At 40.1% G+C, this 10,094-nt stretch overlaps 1 protein-coding gene across 1 annotated transcript in view; it reads right to left on the bottom strand.

Moving 5' to 3' along the window:
* Window positions 1–5,746: 5,746 nt before the first annotated feature.
* Window positions 5,747–10,094, bottom strand: part of col9a3 (collagen, type IX, alpha 3) — a 122,108-nt gene continuing 117,760 nt past the window's right edge. The window contains exons 30-31 of the mRNA XM_059981207.1: window positions 9,603–9,680; window positions 5,747–5,931 (exon numbers count right to left, since the gene is read on the bottom strand). Of these exons, the coding sequence (XP_059837190.1) occupies window positions 5,747–5,931; window positions 9,603–9,680 (263 nt within the window). The remainder of the gene's footprint in view (window positions 5,932–9,602; window positions 9,681–10,094) is intronic.

The raw sequence follows: 10,094 nt of genomic DNA, 5'->3' as shown, positions 1-10,094 counted from the left end.
TAGGCAGCTCATCAGTTATAAAGGTATGTGGTTTTAACTGGTCACCTTTGAATATCTATCTATAAAATAAGATATAGGAGCAGAATTAAACTATTTGACCCATTGAGTCTGCTCTGCTATTTCATCATGGCTGATCCAATTTTCCTTTCAGCCCCAACCCTCTGTTCTCTCCCTGTATCCCTTCATGCCTGACCAATTAAGAATCCATCAGCCTCTGCCTTAGATATACATAAAGACTCAGCCTCCACAGCTGACTGTGGTAAAGAATTCCTCAAATTCACCACTCTCTGGCTAAAGAAATTCCTCTCATTTCTGTTCTAAAAGGATGCCCCTCTATTCTGAGGCTGTGTCCTCCAGTCTTGGACACTTCTACCACAGGAAACATCATCTCCACATTCATTCAATCAAGACCTTTCACCATTCCATAGGTTTCAATGAGGTCACCCTTCATTCTTCTAAATTTCAATAAATACAGGCCCTGAGCCATCAAACTCTTCAGATGACAAGCCATTCAATTCTGGAATCATTTTCGTGGACCTCTTTTGAACCTTTTCCAGATTCAGCACATTTTTTCGAAGGGCCCAAAACTGCTCATAGTACTCCAAGTGAGGCCTCACCAGTGCTTCATAAAGTCTCAACATTACATCTTTGCTTTTATATACTAGTCCTCTTGAAAAGAACACTAACATTGCATTTACCTTCCTCACCACATTCCTTTCATTTCTTCTACCAAAGTGCATGACCATATACTTCCCAACACTGCATTCCATTTGCTAATTCTTTGCCTGTTTTCCTAATCTGTCTAAGTCCTTCTGTAGCCTCTCTCTCAAAACTACCTGTCCCTTCACTTATATTCATATTGTATGCAAACATTGCAACAAGGCTATCAATTCTATCATCCAAATCATTGATGTAACATAAAAAGAATCGGTCCCAACAGAGACCCATGTGGAACACTACTAATCACCAGCAGCCAAGCAGGAAAGGCTCCCTTTATCCCCACTCTTTACCTCCTGCCAATTAACCATGCTAAAATCTTCCCTGTAATATCATGTAGCTTGTTAAGCAGCCTCTTGTGCATCTTGTCAAAGGCCTTCTGAAAATCCAAGTACACAACATCAACTGATTCTCCTTTGTCTATCCTGCTTGTTATTTCTTCAAATAATTACAACAGATTTGTCAGGCAAGATGTTTCCTTAGGAAACCATGCTGACTACTGCCCATTTGTCAATACCTAAGCTTTAACTATTGACAACCACCACATATACTCTGGAAACTGATTATGTTGTTCATTTGTGGGAAGAAACTTAGACGATGCATCTGCTGGGCAAAATCACACCAACACTGACGTTTTAGCAGTGCGGCTTTTACAGTGTTTGGTCTCTACATGTCAGGCATCTGACAAAATGTGAAGTCAAGCCATTGCCTGGGAGAAATGAATTCTTTTTTTAAAACATTTTCTGAAAGGGGAAAACATGTCATAACTTTCAAATACAATATGACTGTTTTCCTACAAGTTTGCCACAAAGTGGAAAGGAATAGGATTAATTGGATAACTTTATAGAGGATGCAGAGGAGATTTACCAGGATTCTGTCTGGGTTAGAGGATATCTTATGAAGATAGGTTGAGTCAGCTAAGGCTTTTTGGAGCAAAAGAGGATAAAAGTTGACCTGAAAGAGGTGTATAAGATGACAAGAGGCACAGATAGAGTGGATAGCCAGAGACACTTTTCCCCACAGTGGAAATGGCTAATATATGATTAAATCATTTTAAAGTGATTGGACAGAAGTGTAGGGGGATGTCAGAGGTAGGTTTGAATAGTGAGTGCGTGGAACCCAGTGCTAGGGGTGGTGGTAGAGGTAAATAAGGACATTTAAAAGCCCTGAAGGGCCTGTACTGTAATGTTCTGTGTTCTATCACTTAAAGCAAGTACAGAGAAGATAGATCTAATGGCTACCTTCTCTGTCCTATGATTATTTATTAAAGACATGTTACTTTTATTGGCCAACACATAGTTCTGCAGAATGTACCTGTGGCCTTCTGTCTCCGCTAACTCACTTTATTCTTTACAATGGCCAAAGTGAAATGGCAGCACAGAAGTATTTCCACATGAAAGAGAAGTCATTGATCTCATAGATCACCATGTCCAAACCTTGATCATAATAATCATTTATTACACTGACTGAAATATCCATGGTTGAGAGCGCTCTCCTTGCCTAGAAAAGAAATGTCATGATAAGTCACTCAGACAGTAAATTCATATGAAGGAGCACTTAAGAAAAGTAAAATGCTTTCCACATCTCTTTGCTACTGGATTATGGTAACTAAGTTTGTGCAGAATAGCTGCACTACAAAGCAATCTAAATGGATTATTTGATTATTAGAAAAATAGTGTTTGTTGTTAGGAAAAATTGTTTCTCTGGAACTGTTGCAATTACAGCTTGTTCAGTGTTACAGAGAGTTAGAGCTCTTATAGATAGCGGGGTCAAGGGATATGGGGAGAGGGCAGGAACAGGGTACTGATTGTGTAGGATCAGCCATGATCACAGTGAATGGCGGTGCTGGCTTGAAGGGCTGAATGGTCTATTCCTGCACCTACTGTCTATTGTCTATTGTTGTATACACTTCATCATGTAATTCACAAATAGAAAAAGTTTCTAAACAGTTCAAAATTCTCACTTTAGTACATCACTGTTTATTACAGTATAATTATTATAATTAAAAACAAACATCTTTGAAATATGACTTGACTATTTTTATGGCTCTGATTATACTGGAGACTATAGGACCTAGGAGCAGAATCAGGCCATCTGACCCATCAAGTCTGCTTCACCATTCCACCATGGCTGATTTATTATCCCTTTCAATTTCATCCTGCTGCCTTCTTCCCGTACCATTTAAAGCCCTGACTAATCAAGAACATATCAACTTTCTCTTTAAATATATCTACAATTTCACCACCCTTTAGCAAAAGAAATTCCTCCTCATCTCTGTTTTAAAGGAACGTCCTTGTATTCTGAGGATTTGCCTCTGATCCTAGGCTCCCCCACGACACTATAGAAAATATCTTATTCATGTGCCTTTCTAGATTCGATAGGTTTTAATCAGATTTCCATGCAACCCCCACCCCATTCTTGTGAACCTCCTGTGGACCCTTTTTTAGATAAAGGATCCAAATCTGCTCACGATACTCCAAATGCAGTCTGACAAATCTCTTAGAAAGTCTCAACATTATATCCTTGCTTTTATATTCTAGTCCTCTCAAATTAAATTGTATGCATTATTATTATTGTATTAATCTAGTTTATTACTGTAGTCTAATATACTTAAGATGGTATGGTAGTATCTAATTCAAATTGTTCAACCACCCTGTTAGATTTTTAATTTACATTCTCTGAATCACTGGTTTAGTAGTAACCAATAACTTTGAAAAGTAATTTACTGTATATTCTTTGCCATTGCTGACCTGAACATGAGGCTCATGGCATTGAGCTTATCTTGGATCACATTTTACCAGCAAGTGGCATACGAGTGGTTAGATTCACTTGGATTGCATCCCATTGTGTTGCTTTAGACAGTGCAACTTTTTTTGTCTGATCTCCATATGGACTGTTTGTCTCCTTGCGGCAAGATTAATTTTCAGCTAAGGGTCTGACATGGCCCCTCTTCATTGCTACCAGCAGTGAGGACGTATAGATGCTTGAAAAGCCACACTGAACTTTTAATGAAGAGCTTCCTCCCCTCTGCCATCAGATTTCCGAATTGCCCATGAACATTTTTGCTCTCTTTTTGCCTTAGTTATTTAATCTTTTATTTCTTATTATAACTTACGGTATATTTTGTGTCTCACACTGTATTGCTGCCACAACATACTGTATGTCAGTGATACTAAACCTGATTCTGATTTTGCATCTTGCCAACCTGGATGAACCCAGTTAAAACTAGCAACAAAGGGAAGTAATGTTGAATGGGATGCATTTTATTCTTCATGTGGAACTACAGGGAGCAAGAGTGTTCACTTAGTGTAGCATGCACACTTCAGACATTGTCACTTCCTATCATTCCAGAAAGGGAGTGGACCAACCAGGAGTTATAGTCCAGATTTGGTGCATATCTTGCCACCTATGCAACATTCAAAATCAGATAAAACCTAAATCTACAGTCCTACCGTCTTAATTCTTCTACAGACTAGTTCAGTCTAGATTGTAGCAATCAGAAAACAGAAAATTCATACCTGGATCAAGTCTCTGGTGGATCACCACTAATAGTTCAGGATTACTCATTTGTGGCATCCAATTGCGAGGGCTTGTGAGGGTTTTCCACCTGCAAGGTGAGCTCTGTTCCCAAATAAGATGCAATGTATACATCTTCAGAGTGTGTGCAAAAGCTGAAAAAATATGCTAACCATGTATAATTATCAAAGATTAATGGTGACTATCTATTAGATAGCAGATGTCATCTTATGAATTGCATTTCATGGTGACAGAGAGACCAGGTGGCATCTGATTGAATGGATCATAAAGACAGGAGCAGGATTGGGCCATTCAACCCATCAAAACGGCTCTTATTAACCCTCTCAACCCCATTCTCCTGCCTTCTCCCTATAAACTTTGACACCATGATTAGTCAAGAACCTATCAACCTCTGCTTTAAATTTACCCAATGACTTCTCCCCTCTCAAAAAAAGCTCTTTAGTTAATCCCGCAGCCAGCAAATCTTTCCTATCCACTTACTTATCCAATTGCTTTTGAATGTTATTATTGAATCTACTTTCCCCACTCTCTCAGGCAACACCTTCCAGATCAAAACTTTGTTTACAAAATTTTGCTCATCTTGCCCCAGTAAACAGTATGCAAGTTGATCTGGCTGTTCAAAACTGCTCATGTCTAAACTAGAACTTGGTTCAGATTGGTAATTGCTGGGACTGAGTTAAATTGTAATTTTTTTTTCTGAAAAGTGGCTTTATTCATTATCTTACAACAGAATGTGGCAACAGCTTTATTTTACAGACAACAGGCACCCACAGAAAAAAAATATTTTAAGTCACGGTTACAGCATCATATTTAGTGGATGCATGAGTTTGACAGGGATTTATTCACTTATGGAAAATGTTATACAATGGAATGGAATAAGGTAACAACAAGCCATAAATTGTTACGTAGAATTTACAAAAACTTGCAATTTCTGTACACAAAATGTGTTCGTCTAGGAGTAGCGCACATTGAGGGGTAGGTATAATCGTTCAATAAAATACACAGGGGTGTAAATCTCATTTGCCTCTGATCTGGCTTTAAACTGGGAGATGTTCTTAAATCTGGACTTGCAAAACAAACATTGAGCATTAAATTTATATCATATGTACAGTGTAACTCCTCACATTTAAAATACTTTAACACTGATCATTTCTAAAGGGTGCTTCTTCGAGGTAAGCATTAATATCTGACGGTATTGTTTAACAGACAATGACAAGAATTAAAGGGACTGTTTAAAAAAAGGTTAATAATTCTAACCAGATAAGACTAACTGCTGATTTACAGATCTCAAACAGAATTGATAATGAAATCAAAACACTTGATTAAAAGTGAAGTGTCAGTTTTTAGCACCTTCTCATGAACATATAAGACACTTTTGGTACCAGGATCTGAAATGTTGATCAATTGTCTTTTTTCATTGTTGTCTCTTTCTATTCATCCAATATTGGGGCTGTGCTTCAAGTTTTCTTAGTTGCCTCTGGGATCATCCACTTCATGATTTTTTGGAAGATCCGGCTTTTACTGCTGAAACAGCTCCCTGACAGGCGGAGGTATCGCAGATTCCTGGTGTTCCCATAGCGCCATTCCTTCCTGGTCGTCCAGGTTCTCCTGGATAGCCTGGGTCTCCCTGCTGACCATCACGTCCATTTTTACTGAGTCCCATTGCGCCTGGGGGACCTATAAATGGCAAAGAGATGGAAAAATCCACATAAGTCACTGGGTATACTTAAAGCAGAGGGTGATAGTTTCTTGATTAGTAAGGACGTCTAAGTTTATGGGGGAAATGCAGGAGAATGCTGAGATAATATATCAGTCATGATGGAATGGCGGAGTAGATCGATTGACCAAATGGCTTGTAGCTTAAAACTCTAGGAGACGAGTCCTCAGAATAGATAACATTCAAGGAAGTTTGTTGCAGAATTACAGGTCATTAAAAAGCTAATAACAAAATCATGTGGCATCCATGTAGCTGCTTTCAAAGGTGCAAATATTCGAAGGTGCTTTCCAGTGGCCGTTACCACTTAGAGGTAAAGAATTGTGTTCCTTTCTTCTATCATTGGATTAAATAGTCCATAGAACAAACAGGCCCTTGGACCTATGATGTTGTGCAGACCTTTTAACCCTAACCCTAACCCACTCTAAGATCAATCTGACCCTTCCCTCTCCCATAGCCTCCATTTTTCCATCATTCAAGTTCCTATCTAAGAGTCTCTTAAATGTCCCTAATGTATCTGCCTCGACCATCACTCCTGGCAGTGTGTTCCATACGCCCACCACTTTCTGTGTAAAAAGACCTTCCTCTGACATTCCCCCCTTTACTTTGCTCCCACGCCATAAAATAATCCCCACTTGTATTAGCCACTTTTGCTGGGAAAAATTCTCTGGCTGTCCACATGATCTATACCACACATCATCTTGAATATCTCTATCAAGTCACCTGTCATCCTCCTTTGCTCCAAAAAGGGAGAAAAAGATCTTAGCTCACTCAACCCACATGACCATATTTTTAATATTCTTTCTTTTTTTAAGGTTGCATTTGTCGAAACCATTTTAGGATCTATAGAATTTTGGAAGATGACCAGTGCACCGTCTCTCCAAACCAATCTCTTTTAAAGCTGGTCCTGGAGATATGTATATTGCCTTTCAGTCCCACTAAATCTTTTACTAATACTAATCTCTTTGAACTCCTTATTTACTTCAGACCTGTAATTCTCCACTATTTCTAAGAGGTTTCTGAGCATTTTTCAGTTTAGTAAGGCACTTGACAAGGTCTCGCATTTAGGCTAAGCAACATGGGATCCAAGACAAGCTGACCAATTTGATCCAACATTATACTTTTGGAAGGATGTTCATCTGATTGGAAGTCTGTGCCTAGTTCTGTACTGCAGGGATTGATGGTGGGACCATTGCTATTTCGGAAGAGCAAGCTTGCGGATGACACAATAATCGGTGGTGGTGTAGATAGCGAGGATGATTTTGTAAGGCTGCAGCAAGATGCAGATCTGATGAAAAATTGGATCAAACAATGCCAGATGGAATTCTACCCATTGGCAACACATTTGGAAAGTCATTTGGTAAATGGTTGGGTACTGACGATGTTGATGAATAGAGACACCTAGAGGTCTTATTCCATAGTTCCGTGGAAGTTTCAACATAGGTTGACAGGGTGGTGAAGTATATGTACATGGCATATTTGTCATTTTAGGTCAGGGTATAGAATATGAAAGATTCAAGAGACTGCAGAAGCAGGAATCCTGGAGCAAAAATAAGCTACTGGAGGATCTCAGCAAGTCATCAAGTCAAGCAGCATCTTTGAAGGGGTTGGGTGGTTGGTAAAGGATTTGTCAACATTTTGGGTCAAGATGCTGCATTATAGGGAGTTGGGACATTGTGTTGAGACTTACTAGTCCATCTGAAATGGGAGTATTGTACTCAGTTCAGGTCTCTACACTATTAGAAAGGGCATGAATGCGCTTGGGAGACTGCTGTGAAATTCACCTGGATGTTGTCTGGATTGGGGGACTTTTAGTTATAGGGGAGAGGGAGGATATGCTGGGCTTGTTTTCCCAGCAGTGAATGAGATTGAGAGGTGACCTGATATACGAGATTATGGGAGGCAAAGACGTAATAGTCAAAATCTTTCTCTCATAACAAAAAAAAGGATATTTTAAAAAAGCAGTCAGGTATACTAACTACATTTAAGAGATATTTAAAGGTGGGGATTGTGAGGAATAGATTTTTAATAGTGTAACATGGAAGAATGTGATTCAGAAGTGGGCCTTTCACAATTTTGGGGCAAACTATGGAATAGGATATAGAAATATTGGGGTGGTCAGGAGGCATTGTGGTTATCGTAACCAGCAATGGGGGTTCAATCTCCGCCCTGGTCCGTAAGGAGTTCGTACATTCTCTCCATGACCAGATGGGCTTCCTTCAGTTGCTTCAGTTTCTACCTACATTACAGAGACGTACACTAATTGGTCACATGGGTGTAATCAGGTGCTGTGGATTCGTTGGGCTACAAGGGCCTGTTACTGTGCTGTATCTCTAGACAAAATAAGTACTGTAGTTTGTAGATTTGCATTTTCCCATTTTAAGTTATTTACAATACTGTTTTCATTTTCACATCGCACTGATGCTAGAATACAAATCTTGGAATTTTTTTTTCCCTAATGAAAATGACTGTAGAAACTGAACATGAATTATTTAAAGCCATTGTGGAGGAGTTGCTAATAGTACAACTAAGTGATTCCTGTGAATGGAGGCACATCCACAGAGTAGAGTTCAGAGATACCCATACGAGATGTTGAACCTACAGACACTTTCCCCAGGGCAGAAATGGTAACATCTTGTTGCCAACACAGAGAAAAATCAACAGTGGGCCAAAAAGATCTGAGGATAAATGGTAAAAGGTTGATGAAATTCCTTAAAGGAGAAAAGAGAGACATACAGATATTGAGAGAAAATTGCAGAGCCTGGGGCTCAGACAGATAAAGGCACAGCCATTAGTGATGGAGTGAAGGAATTTGAGGGATATTCTGGAAATGTTCCTGATATTCCAGAAGACAGTTGAGTTGGAGGAGGTTACAGAGGTAGAGATCGCATTGACAGAGTTTGGATCATCAGCGAGACCAGCAGCGTGGGAGCTGCATGGACTCGGTTGTTGCATATACCAGGCCCTCATGCTGCGGCATCACCTGTCACAGACATTCAGGGCAGGTTGAGCCGGAGGTGGTGTGGGAGAGAACAGACGTGTGGCAGGCACAGCGGGCTGGGTTGGGGGCTGACCCCTGCAGACTGGCTCTCACATTGGGGCTGCTCTTCAGTGTTCACTCCCTGAAATACAAGCTGATTTGTGGCTAACCCAGAGTGAGATGAGGAACTGCTGTGTTCTTGTTCTTGCAGAAAATTGACTCCAGGACAACATCCCATGAACCATTACTCTCCAGGCCATGCTACTCCAGGACCTGTGCCAATATTATTTTCTGACTGTGTGTGCCATGATAACTACATGTGCCGTGCTCTGTGTGACTGTATGTAATGCATTCTGTACCTTAACTCCAGAGGGACACCTTCATTTAGCTGTGTATAGGTGTATGGTGAATGACAATTACAATTGAACTTAAATGTGAAATATTTTTCTGATTTTTGTTATAAATCAAATTACATAATTGCACATCACAGTAACTTCTTTAAACATTATTCTGGGGCATAATGGTTAACATAAAAACACTTTCTTTAATATATCAATCACCAGGAATATCACGGAGGGTCCACCTTCGGAGGAGAACAAAATTAAGAGTACAAATTTGTAAACTTATTGCAAATAAAATAATTTTACAGCATACCTGGAGGTCCCTGAGGTCCCACTAAACCATCGATTCCTCGCCCAATAACACCCTTGTCGCCCTTTGCCCCAGGATCACCTTGATTTGAGCAAACAGAAAGACAATGAGTGAGCATGGTTTCAGAGCCTTTTAACAATTAATGATTACAGCAAACACAAACTTCTGAAGGAACTCATGGGTCAGGGATGTAAGTTTGTAAATCTGGTGGGAGCAAAGTATGTTGGCACTGGTGAGGGTGGAGCACTGCGGGAGGGGTGTGGGACAGAAGGAGTGCCAGGGATAGGACGGTGCGGGTGCAAGCACACTCAGTCCTGAGACACCAGGCAAGGTAATTTGAGTTCAAGCAAACACGAGGAAATCTGCAGATGCTGGAAATTCAAGCAACGCACAAAACGCTGGTGGAACACAGCAGGCCAGGCAGCATCTATAGGGAGAAGCACTGTCGACGTTTCGGGCCGAGACCCTTCGTCAGGACTAACTGAAAGGAAAGTA

The sequence above is a fragment of the Hypanus sabinus genome, chromosome 9 (genome assembly GCF_030144855.1).
Source record: "Hypanus sabinus isolate sHypSab1 chromosome 9, sHypSab1.hap1, whole genome shotgun sequence".
Classification (NCBI taxonomy): Eukaryota; Metazoa; Chordata; class Chondrichthyes; order Myliobatiformes; family Dasyatidae; genus Hypanus; species Hypanus sabinus.
This window is presented reverse-complemented; position numbering and strand designations above follow the sequence as displayed.